Source organism: Xenopus laevis, chromosome 9_10L, assembly GCF_017654675.1.
Source record: "Xenopus laevis strain J_2021 chromosome 9_10L, Xenopus_laevis_v10.1, whole genome shotgun sequence".
NCBI classification, from domain to species: domain Eukaryota; kingdom Metazoa; phylum Chordata; class Amphibia; order Anura; family Pipidae; genus Xenopus; species Xenopus laevis.
This window is the reverse complement of record NC_054387.1, coordinates 27,678,906-27,705,730: the sequence shown is the minus strand read 5'-3', so window position 1 is coordinate 27,705,730 and position 26,825 is coordinate 27,678,906. Positions and strand designations below refer to the sequence as shown.

At 38.5% G+C, this 26,825-nt stretch overlaps 1 protein-coding gene across 4 annotated transcripts in view; it reads left to right on the top strand.

The window, feature by feature from the left end:
* Window positions 1-4,874, top strand: part of LOC108700989 (regulatory-associated protein of mTOR) — a 213,262-nt gene extending 208,388 nt beyond the window's left edge. For all 4 annotated transcript variants that reach the window (XM_018235081.2, XM_018235080.2, XM_018235083.2 and 1 more), the window contains 4 exons: window positions 759-845; window positions 1,404-1,520; window positions 2,272-2,401; window positions 2,678-4,874. In XM_018235081.2, the coding sequence (XP_018090570.1) occupies window positions 759-845; window positions 1,404-1,520; window positions 2,272-2,401; window positions 2,678-2,746 (403 nt within the window). In that variant the 3' untranslated portion in view covers window positions 2,747-4,874. The remainder of the gene's footprint in view (window positions 1-758; window positions 846-1,403; window positions 1,521-2,271; window positions 2,402-2,677) is intronic.
* The last annotated feature ends 21,951 nt before the right edge of the window (window positions 4,875-26,825 follow it).

Here is a 26,825-nt window from a genome sequence, read left to right as displayed (position 1 = left end):
TTTTCAGCAGGATTTGGATTCAGCCAAGTGCCTGGTTGAACCGAATTCGAAATCCAAAAAATCATATGACTTTTTGTAGCACAAAAAAGATAGTAAAAAGTTTTTTACTCTCTTTTCCCCTCGTTTCCCAAATCACATATGCAAATTAGGGTTTATTATTCGGCTGAATCTTTCACAAAGAATTCAGCAAAATCCTAAAATTGTGGATTTGGTGCATCCCTAGTTATGGCACATTGATTTCCTTTTCTTTCTTTGACTGCTCAACTTTCTTCTGATTGAAATTCTAATATGATTTAGAAACCTGATATAAGAAAGATTTGTGACAATTTGCAAAGTTAATGTGAAAGCATGAACAATATTACACTTGTGTTGAAGCTTACGGTTTAGTAACAGAAAAGAAGGTGGTGAGAAATAGCAAAGTGGTGAGCTTCTTGACTAGTTACCAGAGGGCCAACAAATCTGTAGAACCTAAATCTAATCCTGTCAATTTACAAACTTCTTACAGATTAATCAAGACCTGGGCCAAGCCGCACAGTGACCTCTTGGTCTTGACTTTGTCAGTCTGCTCCAGACTGCTCACTGAACTAAACTGTGGGACCCCACACACTGTAATCAACAGAGGAATATTTTAACTTTCATTCTAAAGCCCATTCATCACTGTTTTGCCTACAAGTCATGCATTATTGGTTCAGCATATATATTAAGATATAGATATAAGCATTACAGGTATGTGCTATTTTCCATGTTCTTTTTTACAGCCGTGTGATGACATACCGAGAACACTCAGCCTGGGTCATAAAGACTTATCTCCAAAAGCAGTCAGATGGGAATATTGTGAGCGTCAGGTATTTGATTCTGCCAACATGAATTACTTATGATTGTTCTAATCATGTTACTGTACATTTGCCAATTTGCTTGGGTTTCAGTTGGTTGGCTTATAATGAGATTTTGTAAATGAAGCACAGAAAGAAATCACCAGTACTCGGCTCTAACCCACGCTGTAGAGTTGACCAGCTGCTTTAAACAATAAAAAGCCATAATTTGTATACAAAAAATAATTACAAAAAATTAGACTTTGACCAAAATAAGTAAGAACACGTGCCATGTCACGGCCCCTCTTTGTATGCGAGTCGTACACTATCTATTAGACTTCTAAAGTCTGTGGTGAATTTAAAATCAATTTCCCCAGCAAAAAGTGTGACTGAGTAGTAAGACCACTGTGCACTTACCCTTAACTCAGGAGCTGTAGTGAAAAAGCCCAAGTCAGTTAACATACTCCTGTTAATAATTCCTTGTTTTAAAGGCTGATTGGCATCATTAGACTTTGTATTTCCTAAATATATTGTGCACCACTTCCACTTGCACTGTAATGTACATTCATATCCAGTCTCTCATTTTCACAGTGTGAATGGAGATATCCGTTACTTCGACCTTCGTATGCCTGAATGTTTAAACACCCTGCAGATTGTAAAGGGTCTTACTGCATTGGATATCCATCCACAGGCGAACTTATTTGCATGGTAACGTGTAATGCTGCTTACTTATTTTACTTATTCTGTATTTGCAGTAAGTGCTGGTTTCAGATCAAAGTGAAGGCCCATGGATTAGATGTGGATCTCCACAGCAAATGTACAGCCAACTACCTGTCTATAGATTTCCCTTTCATTTTAACATAAATAAGTCCGTAAACACGTTGGCAGACTACCTGAGAAATTGAACAGCAATTTAGGCAATATGGGCAAATTCCAAATCTGCTTTGTTTTTGTTTTTTTAGTTTTCTGAATCCTTGAGCAAAGCCCATATTGTTATATGATTTCCTGCTTAGATGAAATGTTTAAGACTTTGGATTTAATCACAGAATTTTAAGACTTCTGTATGGTTTTGAAGAGAACATGAATAGTGATGTGTGGGCCAGCTCGATATCCGCGGGTTTGGGCTGACCTTGCTGCTCCTCTTGTAGGTCGTGGGGTGGGTTCAGGTTGTGATCTTCTGCTTTCCCCGCCCGTGAACTTAGACTGTTGACTTCCAACTTCCTGTTTTATAGACTCACGCCTGCCCCAGCCCCATTTGTGATGTCACCAGCGGGGTATGTTGGAGCGGATCTATAAATGGAGGGGGGAAGGCAGGTCCAGGTCGGGTCGAGGTTTTCTTGAACCACACATCACTACAAAGGAATATTAGATCAATGACTATTATAGAAATAAACAGATTTTAAACTATTTATGTTGTAGCTTTACTGTGAATTAATTATTGATCTCCTATTTGTTTTAGTGGCTCAATGAACCAGTTCATTGCTATTTACAATGCAAATGGAGAGCTGATCAGCAACATAAAATACTACGATGGATTTATGGGACAGAGAATAGGAGCCATTAGCTGCCTGGCCTTCCATCCTCACTGGGTTTGTGTCGCTATAATATTCATTTTTCTGGGTTCTGGTGCTTAAAAGACACTAATGTTTAGGATTAAAAGAAGTATCTGGGTTTTCTGTCAAATAAATGGCACAAGGAAAAAGGCTAAAACATTTATCATGTCTGATAAATCTATGATACCTAGCTATATATAAATGCATGAATTTACTGCACTGCACCTATTGTACTTATATAAGGAGATGATACTAGAAAATCCATAGTGGAACCAGTTAATTTCTCACTTTCTCTCTCCGTCTCTTCTGCAGCCCCACCTGGCCGTTGGCAGTAACGACTATTACATGTCTATTTACTCAGTGGAAAAGCGAGTGAGATAGCTGTTTGGTGAAGATGTAAGGACCCCTCCTATTGGCCTTCACCCATTGCTTTGTATATAAGTGAATCATGGCCTCGAGTGATTTAATTGCTGCTTCTCAGAAAATGAAGAAAACTACTTTGAATGGACTGAGCTAAGAACCAATGACATGACAATACAAGGCTTTTTTACTGCCTGCCTGCTGCCTCGTTTCAATGCAGAATAACAGATTACTCTGAGGTTGTGAGGGCATCTGAACTTGCTATGCTCTTGATATTGGGATGAAAGATAATAGGCTTTTAGCTGTGATTTAATAGTTTAAACCCCCTTCCTTTCATTGACAACTACTCCACTGTCTCCTGTTTTAGACTTTGTTTGTCCTGTTTGACAGGATTCTTTAAAATGCATATCATCTGCTTGGAAAAGAGTGGGCCCTACTCCAACCTATAAGGCTAAATAATTCCGTCCTCAGCGGGTGCAACATACTGCGTTTCTTTGTGCAGAAATTGTGTTATAGGAGTAAACTAATACAACAAAAAAGCAGGAATTACTGGGCAGTTTTATCAAAGGTTGAATTTCGAATTTATGTGAATTTTTTTTTTATTCTAATAAATTCGAATATACTCACAACTTGAATGGGAGGTTATTTAAGAAAAAAACAGAACGTCTAAAACTAGAAAGAATATTAACGACCTGAAAACTCAAATCGAATTCAAAACAAATTAGACTAAACTTGAATTGAGTTTTTTCTCCTCTAATGTCGAATGTCAGGAAGGCTAGTAACATCTTCAAATGGGTCGCTGGACCTCTGCCATTGACTAGTATATGAACTAGGCAAGTTTTAGGTGGCAAATAGTCAAATTCGAGTTTTTCCTAGGGTCATGATATTATAAATCTCGATTCAAGTTTGGATTATTCCCAACTGGAATTTGTGAGTTTTGACCAAAACTCCAACTCGAAAAATTGAATTGGAATTCAAATTTACAATACAAACCTTAATAAATCTGCCCCATAATCTCTGGTGTTTTATGGTTGGGCAATTTGCAGATGTTCTTCATGTTAGACATTCTCTACGATGACTAGGATATTACTCGTAGCACTTATTTGCTCTTCACCCCAATTAGCTAAAGAAATAGGTGAACATTTTTTAAAGGGCAAATTGTTTATTATTCTATAAAGAAGTATTTCCGTGACATTTGCTATAAAAGGGAGAAATCGTGCAATTCTTTCTGTAAATATGCCTTTGGGATTTCTGTTTCTCCTGGTACAAATTCCACAGATACATAAAGCCCAGAGATCTGCAGTGTTTGCTTTATTATTTGAAAAAGTAGAATAGATTCCAGCTCATTCAACATTTTTAGCAATAAGACCCATTTTATTCAAACGATGGTTACTATATAGAACATCCATGCATTGCAAGGGCATTTCTTCATCTCAGATGGACAGTTAAACATTGTGAATAATCTTGTCATCCATTGCTAGATATGTTCTGAAGCTTCTTTTTTCACAATAAACCTGTTAACTTTGCCCTGATGGAGGATGGAAAGAAGAAAGTCTCCTAACCTGTGTGGTGGGAATGTCATGTAATGAAGCACTCTGTGGAGGTCAGCACAGCACATTCTTTATAGACTCAGTCATTCTTTGTACTGCTCAGTTCATTTACAGAATTCTATTGTTTATAAGATATAAATATAAAATATATATATTGGGCGTGTGTATGTCAGTGCTGTGTACTGACACCAAAACAGTGGGAAGCATTGACCCCATTTAGGCAATAGGGACCAGGTGCCATGTAGAGCTAAACCCTCTGTTGCAGGTTGGGGTATTGATGTTTACACTATTTTAACTCGGATTCTGTGGTTTTAAAAGAAGGGAAAGGAAGGTTTTCAGAATTTCTACCTTTATCTTCCCATAGAGAGTTTAATGGCAGCAGTGTTTTCCTGCTATGTAAGATATAGAACAGAGGGATGTACCATTTAGAAGTACTATGGGAGTGGGGCTATCCAGAGGTAAACCCTGAAATGGCAGTCTTCTATGAACTGAATGAATTGCAGACAGATTTTAACACCACGAGCAGAGGAGAGAATGTTGTATCTTCTGCATACCTACAGGAAACTGGAGTACTTTATTAAATATTAATGAACTTGAAACCGTCTCTTAGTTATTATATTAGAGTAAGTACAACGTACGTGTGTGTGTGTGTGTGTGTGTGTGTGTGTGTGTGTGTGTGTGTGTGTGTGTGTGTGTGTGTGTGTTTACAGTGACTTGAAATGTTTTCTCTTCTGTTACATTGCACCTACCTTATGCATGAGAAGAGTCAGCAATTTCAAATGGTAGTGTTGATAGATAAATGTTGATCATGTTCTATATTTGCAGAGGAATTTAGTAATTGAATGATATATGTACATCAACAAAATACAAAGAATTGACAAATGTTTGAAGTATTTTTCGAATATATCTATTTTGCTTAGATAAGAAAATGTATTCTGATGGTACAGTAGTAGACTCAAATATGTGATTGCCATAGTTCACAAGGATTCACTACCAATTAACATTGAAATATGGGAGACTTCTGCAGAGTAGGATGGTTTATATCTGAGAAGCTAAAGGGATTTTTCACCTTTAAATTAACTTTTGGTATGATTTAGAGCAGGAGTCCCCAATCTATTTTTACCCATTAGCCAGATTCAGATCTAAAAAGAGTTGGGGAGCACAACAAAACAAAAAAAATGTTCCGGTAGCTACCAAATAAGGGCTGTGATTGGCCATTTGGCCCCTATGTGGACTAGCAGCCTGGAGGAGGCTCTGTTTGGCAGTACACATGGTTTTTATGATACCAAAACTTGCCTCCAAAGCCAGTAATTCAAAAATAAGCAACTGTTTTGAGGTCCGAATTACCGATTGGGATGGGAACCCCATTGGTTCAGTGTTGACTAATATTGTATCACAAATTTGTATAAAAATAAAAAAAGTAAGTAATTTAGTAAATCAGTAAAATAGTCTAAAACTGATAGATATTTGTAAACTACTCTAAGAACTGGGGTTTTTCTCCTTCACATGTGATGTGGTAGGTAAGATGCTAAAATCACAAATTTTAGCAAAGATTTGGTATTTTTGTGCACAATGACTTATTTAGGCAGCTTTTAAAAAATATATAATCCTGAAGGGCACTGGTTATATTTTGAAATCTTTGTGTAATTGTATGCATGAGGCCACAAACTATTCAGAAGACCAATGGCGTTTACATGTAGGTTTGTTTTTTGTTTTTTTTATAAAAGAAGTAGCTAAGATGCAAAATGCTAGTTATGAGTTGATTTTGCTCAAAAGTAGTAAAAAAATCAAGATTTTTTACCAAAGATTTGTAGTTTTATAGTTTTGTAGTGTTCAACAGGTTTGTCCTTTTTGAATTCTTTATGATTTCAAAAAGAAATGGTTTGTACAGTATAGTTAGTTAAGTTGCAACACATAACATGCAGGCCAGTGTGTTGTGTTTATCAGGTGCCATCTAGTGCTATGTATAGAACCTCTCTGGCTGCAGTTTCTTGTAGGGATGCACCGAATCCACTATTTTAGATTCGGCCAACCCCCCTAATCCTTTGCGAAAGATTCGGCTGAATACCGAATCCTAATTCATTTGCATATGCAAATTAGGTGTTGCGAAGTGGCAAACATTTTTTACTTCCTTGTTTTGTGACAAAAAGTTATGCAATTTCCCTCCCTGCCACTCATTTGCATATGCAAATTCGGATTTTGTTTGGCCGGGCGGAAGGATTCGGCCGAATCCTGAACCGAAGCCTGAACCTGATCCTGGATTTGGTGCATCCCTAGTTCCTTGCCTGGATTAGGTGTCTCTGAAATGTTCTGTCTGACCCTGTTTAACATGTACTTGTGGGCTTATTTAGCCTCCCTCCGGGCCTGCCTTTTGCCCCTCTCTAGCACAGTGATTCCCATCTGTAGCGATCTTTTGCCTTGTAGCCACCCCACATTTGAGGGGTTATTTATTAGAGGTCTTATTTAAGAAAAAACTCAAATGGGAAAAACCCGATTCTACGAGTTTAGTCCCAAAACCTGAAAACTCAAATTGATTGCATTTTCTCCAAAAAAAAAAAAAACTTGAATCTCTCAAATTATTTAAGTTTAGGTGGCGTATTTTAGGATTCAAGCTATTTCCAGAGTCGAGGTATAATAAATTTTAAAAATTCTAGTTTTTTTTTTTTTTTGTAGTCCCAACTAAACTTTGGGAATAAGAAATATAAACAAATCATGCTTATCTGTTAATGTCCTAATGTTTCCCCTTTACTACCTGGCCCCCAGAGTCTGCCCCTGATGTTATACAGTTGTGCCAGTTGTGCATGAACTAAAAATTGGCACTGTTATTGGGTAATACGATTGTTACCGGTTAATACTATTGTTACTGGTTAATAGTGCCACTTTGTCAGTCTGTGCAGATCTGGCTAACAGCAATGTAGGTCTGCACCAGCCCTTATTAAATGTTTTCTTGATATTATTTAGGGCAATGGCACACTGGGAGATTAGTTGTCTGTTTAACCTGCACTACTGAAGACGACAAATCTCCCGAAGATGCTTTGCCGCGGCAATAATGTAAGTCTCTGATGGGAAAACAGCTTTCAGAAGATGGCGGCAAATCTCCCTGTGTGCCATTGCCCTTAGAAAGGCTGTGCCTTGAGTTGATGTTGGGTGGTGATAAAAAGAAAGTTATATGATGGGGCTAGTTAGAAGCCATCACCTGGACAGCTCATGAGTTGGATATATTGGAATTATTATTTGAAATCTATAATAACTTTTGTTGATGGTAGGGTCCAGACTTCATTAATATATTGCGCAATGGCAGTTGCCCAAATAACTAGGCTCATTTGATACCCAGGAGGTTGCAGTGCTCTACACATTTTACCTTCAGTTGAATAGCTGTTATCCAGTGACAAAGGGCAGGGCTGGAGCTAGGGGTAGGAACATCCCTAGGGCAGTGGTAGGGGGGCACAATAATGGGCAGAGGGAGAAGCTTTAAGATGAGCCAGCAGCTGTGAAAATGAGGATTGGATGGCAAAAAACTAGTGGGTTCTAGTGCCCTTCCGAACTAACCCCCCCCACGCGTCCCCAGTGCTCCCCATAAAGCGGCTGGGCAGCATGCCGTCCCTAATAATTTGCCGTCCTAGGCCCAGGCCTAGCCACAAATATGGGCCTGACTAAAGGCATGGTGAAAGCAGGTAGGGAGCAGGCAGGAAAGGTGGGACTGTTAGCACCCAAAACACACTACCATTTAGTCTATAACTCGCTTTTATGTTATTCCTAGCAAAGGGCGTCATTTTGCATTTATCAGCATTGAACCTAATTTTCCAGTTTGCTGCCCCACAAAAAAATTTATAAGTGCCAAAAATTCAAGGCATTCCTAGTATCTATCCCACTACACTTCGGTTTTCTCACATGCCACTGTTTAGCTGTATATAAAGACAGATTGCTGAAATGGAGACAGTAAACAACAACTTGATTATTTCAGAGATGGTACCAAAGTTATACTTACTGTATTTCCAAGAAGCAAAGCATATATTAAAATTGTTTTCCCAGTGGATCCCTTTAAATACTGATAGCGTAAGAGTGGAAGCAAAATTCTACCTTGTGTTAAACAGGAGGTGGTCATTGCATTCTTATTCTCTACAAATATGACATTCCCATACCTCCCAACAGTTGAAAAATAGAGGGGAAAAAAGATCTGCCGCTAGATTTTGACCATACCCATTTTATAGCCACACCCCCTAGTTAATTTTACAAAATTTTCAGGTTATTTACACCTCGTACTGTGCCGGCTCCTGGCAAAAAGCTGACTCGGGATACTCCCTGCTGTCAGTGCCACTCACAGTTCAATTTCCTTTTTATATTAAGAAATGATTGTGCTGCCATCGACACTTGTTATATAGTTGCTGCCTGAGTTGCTGATGTAATGCTTTATAATGACCTTCCTATTTTCCTCTTTTTGCTCTGACACAAACATGCTTTTAACATTCCTGAGCCCTTGAGGTACTCTCTATGGGGAAACTATTTTTTTCTGGCTGCAGTTACTAAGCAATAACATAGGAGGTACAGTTGCTACAGTTATTAAAATCTAGCATTGCCTAGCTTCATCCGAATACATCCTTTTATTGAAAAAACAGCCTAAATCTCAGGAATGGCACCTATTATCCAGCCTTGCTCTGGAACTGGGGCTTTCCCGGATAAGTGATCTTCCTGTAATTTGGACCTCTATACTCACTAAAACATAATTTAAACGGTAAATAAACCCAATAGGATTGTTATACCTCCAATAAGGATGAGTTATATACAGTATTATTTGGGATCAAGTATGAGGTACTGTCTTATTATTACAGAGAAAGCGAAAAACTATTTTTACAAGATACATCAAAAGATATCAAGATACATGTATAAAGAAAGCATTAGTGAGTGCCATGGTAATATTTAGGAGGGAATTATTAAAAAGGAAGGATAGTATTGGTGGAACACAGAAGAGGTTCCCTTTTTGCACAAAATATAGTGAGGCAGGCAGTTAAATGTATCATAAATAAACATTGGTCTTTACTTATGTTGACCCTGTATTAAGAAAAAATTGTGCTTAAAGACCTCATGTGGTTTAGGAGATAAAGGACTATTAAAAATATGATAGCTCCTAGATCTAAAGTTTCTATTAAAGTTAAGACAAAGGGAAACATTTTGGATTTTTAAATTGAACAGTCTGCAGCCTAATGGTTTAAATATAGACTCAGATTTAACTGCCTTTTAATGTTATTTACCCTGTTGGGCTATTTATAAATTTTTATGTAATTTATATGGAAATAAAATCATGGAATAAAATCACATTTTATCCAAAGCTGGTGACTGAAGGAGTGCACCCTTTTTGTTCTTGTTCTGACAATGCATCACCCCAAGCTACTGGTTCAGGGTGTTGCACCTGAAGTATTCAGTGAGTGCCGATTTACTTTTGCGAAATCATGTTGGTGTGCATTGGTTAAGCCTGGAAGTGCTGGACCTGGGGTTTATACACACAGGTTCATTTCAAAATTGGGTGAGCCATTGCACTCAAATATTTCTGCCTTGTGTGTCGAGGTCAGGGTTTATGCATCCGGGCTAGAGATTTGTTATGGTCAGCATTTGTTTTATCTAAATTGGACTGAGCCACACTTCCATTGTTAGTGTTACTGTATATGATACATTTACTATGTCTGGTGAGCATTGCGGAGCTTAGTGATTGATTTGCAACGTGCAAACATTCACCTATGGTGTGCAGTTCTATGCACTAATATAATTCACTTGTGTGGAAATTCTACACCAGGAAGTTTTTTTTTTCTTTTATGCTTTCCCACAGAATGTATTCTCAAATATATGTGAAGGTCCTGCCAGGTATACTTATCGAGTGATCTGCAATAAAATAATTTTATCATTTTTTTTTGGATAAAGAAAAGATTGGACTCATTTCTATTAGACACACTTTGGGGGGGGGGGTTGTACTTTATGCCTAGAATATGTATTTGAGCTCACTCAAAACTACTGTCTCTGATGGAAATTCTGTCTTGCTGCATGCAGGGTGTGTGCCAGAGTCAGTTATTTTGTTAGCTTTTGTGCTGGAGTTGGTCATTTGAGTGAGCTCTAAAACATCTGCTAGGAAAGGGAGCCCTATGTGACGTATTAAGCTCCCCATAGACGCGAAAATTCTTCTTGCCGAACGACCGTTTAGGGAAGCCCGACCAATCCTTCGAAATTATCGTGCGGTTAGTGGTATTCGAACGATCGTACATCTTTCGGCCGACATCTGTCGGGAAATTGATCGGCCAGGTCAAAAAATCGTTGTCGGCCCCAGTGCAATCTATCTATGTTTGCAGGGCCAAGCAGGCAGCTCCCCTTTGTTTTCCTGGCAAATTGATCTTTTTAGTTGATGGTAAATTCGTAGGATCATACGATCGTTCTGAGAAGATCGTGGTCTCACGATCAGGATCTGATCTTTTAAAAATCTCAACATCTATGGCCAGCTTTAGACCTACATGTCCATCAAATACTGATCCAGACCTTAGCATGAAGAGTGAAAGGTTGCTGAGAGGGAGATACTGAAGCATAATTTGATTATTACATAAAGACTACCGAATTTTTAATTGGTTATATATCCAAAGAGTCTTATTTCAGTGAGATGAAGATTATATAAAATTTTAATTTTCTCAATAGAATAGATTTAAGAGGAAAGAAATGCACCATTACCAAAAATGAACATTCTAACAACAAATGAAAGAATTAAAACAGAAGACACCTAAGGGCCTACTAAATAAAAGTTTTTTTAATCTAATTCATAGTCATTTATGAAATGTAATGAAAGAAAGAAAAAAAAAAAAAAAAAAAGATCCTGAAGATATACAGTAGAATGGTAGACAAACATGTGAGATACAAACATGGCTTATGGAATTTAAAGTCTTGAAGGGAAGTAGGTAGAACAATTTTTTTGTGTTCCAGCTCATTCTTCTGTTTGAACCAAATTTCTGGATGCAGATGGATCTTTTTTTTCTTTTGAGGAAGCTGTTCTTATGCAGATTTGAGTGCCTTCTTGTTGTAAAATTCATTATGGGGAACTATTTGTATAATTTATATATATTATCAATGAAATGCTTACAATTATGTGCGTTATCTTTAAACTTATCTTGAGCCTATCAGAGCTTTCCTATGACTGCAGTAGTAGCCCCAGATTAGTTAGAATGTGGCCTCCAAAGGCTGGCTGTAGCCAGAGCTCAGGGCTGTAACTAGGGGTAGGCAGAAGAGGTACCTGCCTAGGGCGCAACAATAGAGAGGCCCTGTACAGGTACCTATTAAAGGAGAAGTCAACCCTTTAAGAAAAAAACCTGTACCCCCCACCCCACGGAGACCCTCCTCCCCCCAGCCTAACTGCCCCCCCTGGGGAAATGCCCCATACTTTATACTTACCCCTCGGTGCAGATTCTGGCATCAGAGTTCCACGCAGCCATCTTCCGGGTCTTCGGCAAGCTGAGTGGGAGATCGGCATGTTGGCGCAGTTGATGCAATTTGTCAGTTTGCGACAACTGCGCATTCACCGCAACTTGGAGAAGCGCTGGAAGATGACCCAGAAGATGACTGCGTGGAACTCCGATGCCAGAATCTGCACTGAGGAGTAAGTATAAAGTATGGGGCATATCCCCGGGGGGCAGTTAGACTGGGGGGGGAGGAGAGAGGGGGTCTCCATGGGGTGGGGGTACTGTTTTTTTCTTAATTTTTTTTTTCTTGACTTTTCCTTTAAAGGGTCTTCTGCCTACCCCTAGTTTGTAGTTGCTTCCCTCTTTTGCTCAGCCCTCCTATTTGCCGCTTTCCCCTGCCCTCCCTGTCTGACACTCTCCCCACTCCGGCCCTCCCCTCTGTCACTGCCTCCCCCCCCTCAGCATCACGGTGAATTCGCACACGTACGGGGAAGGAAGGTTGCCAACCGGGTTGCCTTGGGCGCCCAGTCGGCTTGGCCTGGCCCTGCCAGAGCTATTATATGTGATATTGGTATTGTAGCAGAGGCTTATTCATTTACTGCCGATTATAACCTTCTCTATATGTGGATTTTGCTGGCTCAATGACTTACACCCATAGCGCTAACATTGCAGGTGCTGTAAGTACAGGCAAATGAGATGAGTTCCCAAAGACACAGTACCTGTATTGATCCTGGGCCCAAAAATGAATAATACAATTGTGACAATGGAGACGGAAAGGTCACTAAGGGGGTGCCAATTTGTAGGCACCCCAGTGATTATAAATACCATGGTTCATGCCTCCCACAGAATGCCTCCTGTTCCATTTTACACGGGACAGTCCTGATTTGGACAGCTCAGCCTGCAGTCCTGGATTGTTACTGAAGTATCCTAATCTTCTCTTTGATCTCCTGCACTGAACAGCCAGAAAAAGATAAATAGTTTCTGAAATGAAATTAAATTAGGCTTTTGGCAGAGAACCCAAAATACTTGGCACCTGCACTTACTGTGGATGCATTTGTAACAATTTTTGATAAGCGAAGATACAATTGTAGCTTAAGATAAGGAATTTTTTGGGAAGAACAGAGACTTTCAGCTTAAAGGGCAATTCACTTTTATTAGCAAAACTGTAATAAAACGTGACCCTAAAACCCCCAGAAATGTGTTCAAACTTTCATCAACTTGCCAAATTTTGTAAAATGGATGTGGTTTTAGGGGGTGTGGCCATAAAATGGATGTGTTCAAAAAAAATGTGGCCATAAAATGGATGTGTTCAAAAAAAATTTGCTGTGCTACTCATGCCATATCACTGTTTAGTTGTATATAAAGACAGATTGCTGAAATGGAGACAGTAAACAACAACTTGATTATTTCAGAGATGGTACCAAAGTTATACTTATTTCCAAGAAGCAAAGCATATATTAAAATTGTTTTCCCAGTGGATCCCTTTAAATACTGATAGCGTAAGAGTGGAAGCAAAATTCTACCTTGTGTTAAACAGGAGGTGGTCATTGCATTCTTATTCTCTACAAATATGACATTCCCATACCTCCCAACAGTTGGAAAATAGAGGGGAAAAAAGATCTGCTGCTAGATTCTGACCATACCCATTTTATAGCCACACCCCCTAGTTAATTTTACAAAATTTTCAGGTTATTTACACCTCGTACTGTGCCGGCTCCTGGCAAAAAGCTGACTCGTGATACTCCCTGCTGTCAGTGCCACTCACAGTTCAATTTCCTTTTTATATTAAATGATTGTGCTGCCATCCACACTTGTTATATAGTTGCTGCCTGAGTTGCTGATGTAATGCTTTATAATGACCTTCCTATTTTCCTCTTTTTGCTCTGACACAAACATGCTTTTAACATTCCTGAGCCCTTGAGGTACTCTCTATGGGGAAACTATTTTTTTCTGGCTGCAGTTACTAAGCAATAACATAGGAGGTACAGTTCCTACAGTTATTAAAATCTAGCATTGCCTAGCTTCATCCGAATACATCCTTTTATTGAAAAAACAGCCTAAATCTAAGGAATGGCACATATTATCCAGCCTTGCTCTGGAACTGGGGCTTTACCGGATAAGTGATCTTCCTGTAATTTGGACCTCTATACTCACTAAAACATCATTTAAACGGTAAATAAACCCAATAGGATTGCTTTTCCTCCAATAAGGATGAGTTATATACAGTATTATTTGGGATCAAGTATGAGGTACTGTCTTATTATTACAGAGAAAGCGAAAAACTATTTTTACAAGATACATCAAAAGATATCAAGATACATGGGTAAAGAAAGCATTAGTGAGTGCCATGGTAATATTTAGGAGGGAATTATTAAAAAGGAAGGATAGTATTGGTGGAACACCTACTGTGTTCCCTTTTTGCACAAAATATAGTGAGGCAGGCAGTTAAATGTATCATAAATAAACATTGGTCTTTACTTATGTTGACCCTGTATTAAGAAAAATTTGTGCTTAAAGACCTCATGTGGTTTAGGAGATAAAGGACTATTAAAATATGATAGCTCCTAGATCTAAAGTTTCTATTAAAGTTAAGACAAAGGGAAACATTTTGGATTTTTAAATTGAACAGTCTGCAGCCTAATGGTTTAAATATAGACTCAGATTTAGCTGTCTTTTAATGTTATTTACCCTGTTGGGCTATTTATAGATTTTTATGTAATTTATACGAAAAAAAATCATGGAATAAAATCACATTTTATCCAAAGCTGGTGACTGAAGGAGTGCGCACTTTTTTTCTTTTTCTGACAATGCATCACCCCAAGCTACTGGTTCAGGGTGTTGCACCTGAAGTATTCAGTGAGTGCCGATTTACTTTTGCTAAATCATGTTGGTGTGCATTGGTTAAGCCTGGAAGTGCTGGACCTGGGGTTTATACACCCAGGTTCACTTCAAAATTGGGTGAGCCATTGCACTCAAATATTTCTGCCTTGTGTGTCGAGGTCAGGGTTTATGCATCCGGGCTAGAGATTTGTTATGGTCAGCATTTGTTTTATCTAAATTGGACTGAGCCAAACTTCCATTGTAAGTGTTACTGTATATGATACATTTACTATGTCTGGTGAGCATTGCAGAGCTTAGTGATTGATTTGCAAAGTGCAAACGTTCACCTACGGTGTGCAGTTCTATGCACTAATATAATTCACTTGTGTGGAAATTCTACACCAGGAAGTTTTTTTTCTTTTATGCTTTCCCACAGAATGTATTCTCAAGTATATGTGAAGGTCCTGCAAGGTGAACTTATTGAGTGAGCTGCAATCAAATAATTTTATCATTTTTTTAGGATAAAGAAAAGATTGGACTCATTTCTATTAGACACACTTTGGGGGGTTGTACTTTATGCCTAGAATATGTATTTGAGCTCACTATTTTAAAACTACTGTCTCTGATGGAAATTCTGTCTTGCTGCATGCAGGGTGTGTGCCAGAGTCAGTAATTTTGTTAGCTTTTGTTTGTGCTGGAGTTGGTCATGTGAGTGAGCTTTAAAACATCTGCTAGGAAAGGGAGCCCACATGTCCATCAAATTCAGATCCAGACCTTAGCATGAAGAGTGAAAGGTTGCTGAGAGGGAGATACTGAAGCATAATTTGATTATTACATAAACACTACAGAATTTTTAATTGGTTATATATCCAAAAAGTCTTATTTCAGTGAGATTATATAAAATTTAAATTTTCTCAACAGAATAGATTTAAGAGGAAAGAAATACACCATTACCCAAAATGAACATTCTAACAACTGAAAGAATTAAAATAGAAGACACCTAAGGGTCTACTAAATAAAAGATTTTTTAATCTAATTCATAGTCATTTATGAAATGTAATGAAAGAGGTAAAAAAAAAAAAAAAGATCCTGAAGAAACCAAATTTCTGGATGCAGATGGATCTTTTTTTTTGAGGAAGCTGTTCTTATGCAGATTTGAGTGCCTTCCTGTTGTAAAATTCATTATGGGGAACTATTTGTATAATTTATATATATTACCAATGAAATGCTTACAATTATGTGCATTATCTTTAAACTTATCTTGAGCCTATCAGAGCTTTCCTATGACTGCAGTAGTAGCCCCAGATTAGTTAGAATGTGGCCTCCAAAGGCTGGCTGTAGCCAGAGCTCAGGGCTGTAACTAGGGGTAGGCAGAAGATGTACCTGCCTAGGGCGCAACAATAGAGAGGCCCTGTACAGGTACCTATTAAAGGAGAAGTCAACCCTTTAAGAAAAAAACCCATACCCCCCACCCCACAGAGACCCTCTTCCCCCCCAGCCTAACTGCCCCCCCCCGGGGAAATGCACCATACTTTATACTTACCCCATTGGTGCAGATTCTGGCATCAGAGTTCCACGCAGCCATCTTCCGGGTCTTCGGCAAGCTGAGTGGGAGATCAGCATGTTGGCGCATGCGCAGTTGGAACAATTTGCCAGTTTGCGACAACTGCGCATTCGCCGCAAATTGGAGAAGCGCTTGAAGAAGACACGAAGACCCGGAAGATGACTGCATGGAACTCCGATGCCAGAATCTGCACTGAGGGGTAAGTATAAAGTATTGGGCATTTCCCCGGGGGGCAGTTAGACTGGGGGGTAGCAGAGGGGGGTCTCCAAGGGGTGGGGGGTACTGTTTTTTTTTCTTAAAGGGTTGACTTTTCCTTTAAAGGGTCTTCTGCCTACCACTAGTTTGTAGTCACTTCCCTCTTTTGCTCAGCCTTCCTATTTGCCGCTTTCCCCTGCCCTCCCTGTCTGACACTCTCCCCAGTCCGGCCCTCCCCTCTGCTGCTTTCCCCTTCCCGGTCTGACACTCTCCTCACGCCGGCCCTCCCCTCTATCACTCCCCCCCCCCCTCAGCATCACGGTGCATTCGCACACGTACGGGGGAGGAAGGTTGCCAGCTGGGTTGCCTTGGGCGCCCAGTCGGCTTGGCCTGGCCCTGCCAGAGCTATTATATGTGATATTGGTATTGTAGCAGAGGCTTATTCATTTACTGCCGATTATAACCTTCTCTATATGTGGATTTTGCTGGCTCAATGACTTACACCCATAGCGCTAACATTGCAGGTGCTGTAAGTACAGGCAAATGAGATGAGTTCCCAAAGACACAGTACCTGTATTGATCCTGGGCCCCCAATGAATAATACAATTGTGACAATGGAGAAGGAAAGGTCACTAAGGGGGTGCCAATTTGTAGGCACCCCATTGATTATAAATACCATGGTTCATGCCTCCCAACTGTTCCATTTTACACGGGACAGTCCTGATTTGGATAGCTCAGCCTGCAGTCCAGGATTGTTACTGAAGTATCCCAATCTTTTCTTTGATCTCCTGCACTGAACAGCCAGAAAAAGATACATAGTTTCTGAAATGAAATTGAGGCTTTTGGCAGAGAGCCCAAAATATTTGGCAGCTGCACTTACTGTAGATGCATTTGTAGCAATTTTAGATAAGCAAAGATACAATTGTAACTAAGATAAGGAATTTTTTGGGAAGAACGGAGACTTTCAGCTTAAAGGGCAATTCACTTTTATTAGCAAAACTGTAATAAAACCAGACACTAAAACCCCCAGAAATGTGTTCAAACTTTAATTAACAAGCCAAATTTTGTAAAATGGATGTGGTTTTAGGGGGTGTGGCTATAAAATGGATGTGTTCAAAAAAATTTGCTGTGTTACTCGTGCCATATCTTTTTGTCCCTTTGTCTGAAAACTGACAGACCTGGGCAATCTTGACTGGCAATCTGTTGGTTCTGGCAAATGCAAGAGGGGCTGGTGTTAGTTGCCATCAGGGCCAGGCCGACCAGGCACCCAAGGTAACACAGAAAGCCACCGTCGCAGGAGGAGAATGCGAAGGAGGGGTGGATAAGGTGACAGGAGGGAGGGGAGTAATGCGTGCAAACTCGGCTAGGGGTAGACAGAACAATTTTAGAGGTAGCTGCCCTAAGCAGCTGCCTCTTCTGTCTACCCCTAGTTCTGGCCCTGGCTGCCATAGACACTCACTGTTTATTTGGCTGGTGGGGGGCTGTTTGGGCTTCTGTCTACCTAAAATGCCAGGGCCTATTTTGATCCTCGGTCCAGCCTGGGGTACTACTGTAGGAGAAAGTTCAAAAAGTTCTCAAGACCACTAATATAAGAACCCTTGTCAGCTCCAAAAGTCCTGTTCTACGACTGGTCTCCAATGAATCTGTATATATCAACTTGGAAACCAGCACAGGAGTATATAAAGGGGGTAAATATAAAAATATATTTAAAAAATTTAATTGATTCAAGGGCATTTATTTGTTTTTTTTTAATTAAAAAATTAACAATTAAACTCTGTATCATGAATGCCTTGTAATTTATTAAACCATCCAAATCTAAAAAGCACAAATTGAGGAAAAGAGCTGAACAATCCAAAGAAAAATGCAAAAACCTTGAAAACCTCTAAAAATGTGAGTGTTTCGTGCAATTACTAGCAAAAGAATCTAAAATCTGAGATAGTGAACAAATAGGATCAGCGCTGCTCCCATTCAGTTCTATAGGCATTCACTGCTTTCACTTGGCAAAGTTTTGTATTGAGTTGTAGTAAGTTTTTTTGTGGTTTGTACACTTTTTTTACCTAGTCAGATGCTAGCTAGATCCATTCACTGATTTCTACTACCAAAACAACTGGATCTGCAGCAGGGATCTGTACACTACACATAACGCAGCAATACCCAAGTGTTATTTTGTACATAACCTTTAGAGGTCATGGGAATATTGATGATTAGGATTTAGCGACAATTCAGCCTTTCATGCAATATGATTTGACATTGGAGATCAAAGTACAGTCTAAATCCCAGTCTAACAGGGTTATTTATTAAAATCTGAATGCCAAAAACTCGAAAAATTTTAATTTATTTTACTATAAAATCCGAATTTTTAGGGAAAAAAACTCAAATTATTTTATTAAACCCAGAGGGTGTAAAAATTCTGAATAAAAAAAGTACTCCAACTCAGACCTGCCGAGTTAATGTAGAAGTCAATGGGAGAAGTCCCAAAAATACCATGGTCTGCGATGGGTTTCGTGCGATAATCCAAAGATTTTGTGGTTTTCAGGCAATAATTCAAAAAAAATGTAAAGAATCCAACAAATTCATATGATGCAATTTGTTTTTTCCCGCACAGGAAACTTTCGGGAAAATGTATTGATAAATAAGTGCCGATTTGGTCTGAGTATTTTTCTGAAAATTATGAGAAATTTTCAGATTTTGATAATAATTCCCTAAATGTTGTGTACCTAGATTACTGTCTATGACTGACATGGTTTCTCTCTCCCTACTCTTAACAAGTGCGGCTCAAAAACAGTTTGGCAAGTCTCAATTCATGCATCTTTTGCAATTTACTGCCCTTCATACATGGCAGTGACTGTTACCACTTCTACATATAGACAAGGTGCCAAAATAATCAAATTACAAGTGTTCTTGTTACAATTGTAACAATGTGTATAACAGTCCTTTCTGCAGATAGCTACACTTAATATTGCAGGTGATTTTTACACATATACACAGTGGCCACCCTGCTGAGGCGAAAGGGCCATTCCTGCAAATAATGAAAATAAAGATGGCATACAATTTCCACAGTAGCTTGCCTTGTTCTTTAAATTATTTATTTTTAATGATTAAAAGACCTATGCAGAGGGCATGCAAGGCACTTGGAGGATTTGGTGTCTTAAGCTGGCCATAGACACAAAGATCTGATCGTACGAATCGAGGATTCGTATGATTTTCGGACCATGTGTGGAGAGTCCCGCCTTTTTCCGTCTGGCGGAGATCAGTCATTTGGTCGATCGGACAGGTTAAAAGATGTCAGCTGTGGGTAATATCTCTGCATGTATTGCCGATCGTTCGATCGTCTAGCTTTGGTCAGACATAACTTTCATATGATTGAACTCATATGAATCATACTCATTTATCAATTCTTCTCCCAAAAAAGTCGGAGCCAAAAATCATTTGAGCGTCAATTCGTATTGTACAAATGATGCTCTGAAAACTTGATTTTATCAAATTGGCGATGTGAAAACTCTACTTAATTGGTTTATTGTATGAAAACCCCGACTTTATTGGATTATTCAGAGCAGATTACGATGTCAAGAGACAACTTCGGGGACATCTGTCATTGACTTCTACATGACCTTGATAGGTTTGAGATGAGTATTTTCGGATTTCCAGCAGCTTTGGCATATAATAAATCTCGAAAAATCTCGAAAAATCCAGGTTTTACCTTAAAAACCTAACCAGATAAATTTGAGGGTTAAAGGGGAACTATCCCGAAAATTTTAATTTAATAAAAGCATCATCATGCTGAAAAAAGAAACTTTCTAAATACAATCAATTAAATATTCTGCTTTGTTTCTGATTATACGTTTATCTTCACTATCCCTCTCTCAGCATCTGTATCTGTTCATTCTTGCAGCAGTTGGGTGTCAGATATTCATTCACAATTAGATCCAGTATATCTTATGGAGGGGGGCTTCCTTTCCTAGTAGATGAAATACAGCTCACTCAAATAACTGATTCCAGTACAAACAAAATCTAATAAAATAACTGCCTTTTGCACAAATCCTGCATGTAGAGAGACATGATGTCTGGTGATTTTAATAGAGTGAGCTCTAATACTTTTTCTTGACAAAAAGCACCCCCCTATAAGATATATTGGATCTAACTGTCAAGGAATATCTGACACCCATCTCCTGCATGAAGAGAGAATGAAGAAAAACATATGCTGAGAGAGAAATAGTGAAGATAATCTTGACTATTTCAGATTTTTGATTGCAGTCAGAAGAAGTGGCATCCAAAATACCACATGTGCTATGGACTAATCTGGTATAGACAATGTCTTTACTGCCCAATTACACCATAATCGCTAAGTCAGAATCAGTCAGAAACCACTTGGGACCTTCTATACTTCTAGGCTCCCTCCAGAATCAGTATGTGTAATAACAAGGTTTGTGCCAATGCCATACAAAAGCAAAAATACAGTACTACTCAAAAATAAATCAAAAATCAAAAAGGTTGATAATCAAAATAACCTAAGAGGTTTTACTCACAGTTCACCTCAGTCCCAAGGTGCAAGTCCAAAGCATTTCAAAAGAGAGATGTGAGGACCTCCAATAGTAAGAAACGATCAGTTAAAAAAATTAAAACATTTTTTTATTAGGACATGATAAGACCTAATGCGTTTCGTGTTGGGGCACTTACTCATAGGTTGACTGGCACACCCCTGTAAAGGGGCTGTAGCCAATCATAGAACAGCTATCACATGTTACCACTTTATACAATTTGTGAAGTTCCACCCAGTGGTCAAAATACTAACTGTTACAAATATATACATACAAAAAAACAAAAAAAAAAGTGCTAATTATACAGTATACCTCAAAAACAAACAAAAAATAATAATTGGTGATGATGAATTAACAATATGTAAACAAATAAAGAAATCAATAAGTGAAAAAAAGAAATAATAAAAGATAAGAGAAAAAATATAATATGAATGAAAATAAAGAAAAAGTGAAGAATCAGCATTAAAAATTAAATTTGATCTGGTTTTCCCTGGTTACATTTTAAATATATACATATAATTTGAATATAGTGTATTTAATGTATTTAGCAGATATTTTCTATAGACTCAGGTCTAAACATGGCAGGTTAGTAAATTTTACACAATATACAAAAAATACAAAAAAAAGAGAAAAGAAGAATAGCAGGTCTTTGTTGGACAGCACAAAAATTACATTAAGTGAAAAATATATGCATTTTTAAGAGTAAACTACTCAAAGTGAGACACTGGTTGTTTAAAAAAAGCACATAACATCAAAATCGCTATTTAAGCCAGAAGGTTTCCTGCTCTGTAAAAAGAAAATCCACTTGGTTTCCAAGCAGAGTAACTTGGGAAGGGAATCTCCTCCTCTTTTTCCTTTTAACACTCTATCAATACCTAAAATAGATAGTTTAGTAATGTCCCCCCCCCCCACTGCATTCTTGAAAATGCTTTGCTACTTGGGAATCTTGATGTCCCTTCTTGATATCCAAGATATGCTCTCTGATACGATTTTTCAATGGACGGGACGTTTGGCCTACATATTGGATGTTGCAAACCTTACATTCTAGAAGGTGGACTACAAATGAGGTGTTACAGTTTATATACCACTTAATGGTGTATTCACGTCCAGTGACACTGGACCTGAAAGATTTAGTTTTAGTGACTTGTACACAGGTTAGACATCTAGATGCACCACATATATATACATACCCTTGGTGTTTAACCAGCTGGTAGCCAGTCAACCTATGAGTAAGTGCCCCAACAGGCACAAAAGGCGTTAGGTCTTATCATGTCCTAATAAAAAACTGATTGTTTCTTACTTTTGGAGGTCCTCACATCTCTCTTTTGAAATATCCCTCCAGAATCCCCTGGTTCTTCTGTCCTTTGTGTTACGTTCTTCTCCTGATTACAATTAACCTGCCCTTCCTAAAGAAGATCTAAACCCTAAAGATCAATATGGCTACATATGCCATATTTTATATACTGAACTTACTCAGCTTATATTTACAGCATCTCTATAGCAGTAATTATCCAGGCCTTCAAAATTGTCACAGGAGCTCCCTGTCTTGGTTTTATTAGGAGGGTCTTCGACACACACATGCTCATTGTGCTTTGAGTAACTGTTGAGAAGCTAAACTTAGGAGTTGTCACAAATCGTCAATCAGAAAATGAGATTCACCCATTTTATAAGATGATGCTGTAGGGCTGATTATTAAATTCTGATGCTAATTGTGCTGGTTTCTGAACTGCCATGTACCAATAATCTGGATTATTTACTTATATATTATATTTTGATATATTGTATATTAACCCACAAGCTCAGTAACTGACAGCAGCTCAGAGCATGTGCAGTGAATCAGCAGAAGAAGAAGATGAGGAGCTACAGGGGGCATCTTTGGAGGCACAGATCTTCACTGCTGGAGGACTGGGGTTGCCTTGGCTGGTATAGAAGCCCAAACACATAATGTACAATATTTCTTCATTACTTCTTTAGTTAAGGTTTAGTTGTAATTAGCCAGAGACAGCTGGAAAATGAGACCCCTGGGATCTCAATAAAGGAACTTGTATTTCGTTATACACGTAGCACTTATTAATCCATCTTCTTTCAGTTCCCCCTCCCAGAAGAGGTTTTCCGTATTAAGGTGAAGTGCATTAGGCAAACACGGCTTCATACGTTGCAACACTAAATATTTTCTTCAAAATCAATGTGCTGACGGTAAAAGGAGCTTCTTATTTCAAGAGGGAGAATATATACGTTCTTGTAGCTGCTTTGTAATGAGTAATAGTGGGTTTCACTAACAGAGATTCTTTCCTAATGACCTAGAGATAATGAGCTGCACTAAGTGTAATGAATGAGGCTAGTCACACTACTTGATTCTCTTCAAACAAGTGCATAACACTGCTTGAATGCAGCATGGACGTCAAACAGCATGACTTGCTTCTTCAGGTGGAAAGCTGTACTCTATGACTCATGCCATTGATTGTCCCTCAATTATCACCTGCCTTTTGCCCTTATTATGGTGTAAAATTGGCCTGTATCTGACCTGCGGGAAACACATTGAGAGAAAAACGTATGTTGGCTAAATCTTCCAGAATGCTCCGGAATCAGTTATTCCAGGCTATTCCCTGTATTGATTCCTCTTACCTCCCTCTCTGACATGGGTGTTCAAACATACTCACAGGTATTTTACAGCAACATTAGTCCTGAAGTGCCATCTGGTGGCATCAGAAGATATGCTCAAGTTGTCATTCAGAATGTAAACACAATGCTAGCGAATCTGAAGCTTTATTTTCTTTATGAAGAATAGGAAAAAGACCTATCCATTTAATTATGTGTTTGCTTTAAAAAAAAAAAAAAAAAAAGTATTTTTTCCCTTCTGCTTAAACTCTTTCAATAGCGCCACCTGATGATGATGCATCTGTATGCTCCTAAATCAGAGGCTCCATTTATAGGATAAATAACGTATGTTATTTTATTAATTTGAATTATATAGCAATACTTCATTAATTTTGAAATTAAGTCTTGAATTCCAAGATTTATATAATTGATATAATTTAAGTAAAGTTTATTTTAATTGACTCGCACATTACAAAAGAATTTGGAATTATTTTTATATGACTGAAGGTGACAGGTCCCCTTTAAGAAAAGTGTAAGCAAGCAGAATTTTTGTGCAAGCCAGGTAATACAGAGGTATGAGGTAGCAGAGGTGGGATATTATCTGTTCTTAGGACAAGAAAAATAAAGACATATTTATATAAAAAATTAAAAGGTCTCTTTTTACTCTTTTACAAAAAGACTTATGTACTCTTTATTCACTCATCTTACATACATGCAAGAAGAAAGTGTATTAATGGTAGAGCGTGCAACATGGCATGTTGATGGCATGGATGGGTGAGAAATATAATATTAAGTAGGGAGAAGTGGCATATTAAATAGGGAAAATTTAAAAATGGTAACAGATGATAGAAATTGTGTATTCTCATTGTGTATTCGTATACTGCTGAGATGACAATTAAGTTTACTTTGACTTTGAAGTTATATTAAGTGAGGAGATGGGAGTAGAGTAAGTACAGGTATTGGACCTGTTATTCAGAATACTCTGGACTTAGGGGTTTTATAAGGGATCTTTTCGTAATTTGAATTTCCATACCTTAACTCTACAGAAAAATAATTTACACATTAATTAAACCCAATAGGATAGTTTTCCATCCAACTGGGATTTATTGAATCTTGGTTGGGATCAAATACAAGGTACTGTTTTATTATTACAGATAGAAATGACATTTGCATTATTTGATTATAATGGAGTCTATGGGAGACAGCCTTTCTGTAATTCTGAGATTTCTGGATAACGGGTTTCCAGATAATGGATCTTTTACCTTTAGAATGTATGAATGGGAGTGAGAGATAATATGGCATATTTTGTCGATTGCAATATGTGTGGCGACAGCTGATATATACAGTACATTTGAGAGAATGCAAATTATCTTGGTTTTAGACAGGACTGTGCACATACACTTTATGAAACGGGTAGAATATTACATGGAAGGAGGTGTGGTGGAGTGGAAACATGGAGTAAGTAAATTGGGGGACATGTGAGGTGGCATACTAAATTAAGTCAAAATTTTTTTTTGGTCGAATAGGTCAGTTTTCAATCGAATAGGTCCGTATTCGACTAATTCGAATCATACGAATCAAAGGAATAGTGCATTTGTTTGAATTCAAATTGAAGTTTTTCCCCGAAAAAAAAAAAAAAAGACCACCAATTGACTCCAAATAGGTTCTAGGAGGTCCCCCATAGGCTAAAACAGCAATTTGGCAGGTTTTAGATAGCAAATGGTCGAAGTTGAATTTTTAAAGAGACAGTACATGATAAATTCCGATATACAATTTTTTAAAAAAATTTCAAATTCAAATCGAATTTGGACTATTCCCTAGTCGAAGTACACAAAAAAAGATCAAATTTTTTTCATTTGAAAATTCACCACAACTTGATAAATCTGCCCCTTAGAAGCCTATATTTTTTTTACAGAAGTGAAATTACACCAAAATTCTAGCATATTTTGAAAGTATATATTATTTTCCTGGGTATACAAAATGACCCACCCCAGGAAAGGCCCTTAAAGTGAAAGAATACAAAATGTTCTGGCAATAAAAGTACCAAATCAGCCAAATCGGCTGGCAGCAAAAGGGTTAAATCTTTCCCATGGCATGGGGCAATTATAAACAATTGGCAAATATGCCCATGGGCGAAAAATTTAATTTTGACTTTTATAGTTATACCTGCAGCTGGTTGAACAAAGTTAATTACGATTATTGCTATGGATTACTGCCCAGGTGCAATCATGCCCAGTGTTGATAAAGGAGCCCAACTATATTTTTATTTTTGTGCCTCCACTGCTCACTTTTACTTACTATGGACACATGGCCTGATTTAGTATTGCTTACTATTGGAGAGGGTAAGTCTTTATCAGTTGTTCTGATGGGGAAATCCAAATAGCGGGTGGTGTAGAGACAAGGGCCTGGACAAGGGGGTAGGTTGCATATGAGGTACGTGCCTAGTGCCTCTCCAAGTTTTGCCTTAGACACATGCCTCTTCTGCCTACCCCTAGTTCCGAACCTGGGCATTTTGGGTGCTGATTAGACTGCATAGGGATACGCCTCCTCTGCTACTGAAGATTCAGTCTTGGTACCAGAGGAGTGCACAGAAGTAACATAAAGAGTGACAAGGGTATGGGTTTGGTGTGGGTCCTACAATGGCAACATTTTTGTAGGTTTGGGTCAGGTTAAGGTTTTGGGGGTTAGGGTCGGAGCTGCTTGACTTTTTCCTGACCCACACATAACTACATAACCACTGTACATGTCCATTCCTTACCTTTTGTTGAATAGGATTATACAATTCCCTTTTTTATATGGAAAATATATTGAAGTTAGATAAGCTGGCACTTCTACCACAGAAGTGGCATACCTTTAGCATACCTCCAAACTGTCCCGTTTTAAGCGTGACCGTCCTGATTTTGACAGCTCCACCCGCAGTCCGGGATTTGTTACTGAAATGTCCCGACTTTCTCTTTGATCTCCTGCATTGAAAGCCAGAAAAAGATAAAACTTTCTAACTTAATTGGCCAGAAGTTACTTAGATACTTTTGTAACAATTTGTAACAATTTAAGATAAGCAATTGTAACAATTTAGGATAAGCGGGTCTCTTGGGGAAACTGTGATTTGCAGCTTCAGGGTGGTGGCAGATGTGGCTATTGTGGGGAGATTAGTCTCCCAGGGACAAATCTCTTCTTTTTTGGGCGACTAATATCCTTAAACTCCTTGGCACTCGGAGCACCTCGTTTTACGAAGTTGCCTTACAAGGAAACTTCGGGCGACTGGAAAGCCAAAGCGATTTACATTCTAGCCGGCTGGATGGCATTTGGGGAGATTAGTCACTTGAAGAAGAGATTTGTCTCTGGGCCACTAATATCGCCACCAGCCTTAGGCTAAGGGCACACTAGGCGATAGCGCCGCGATTTGAC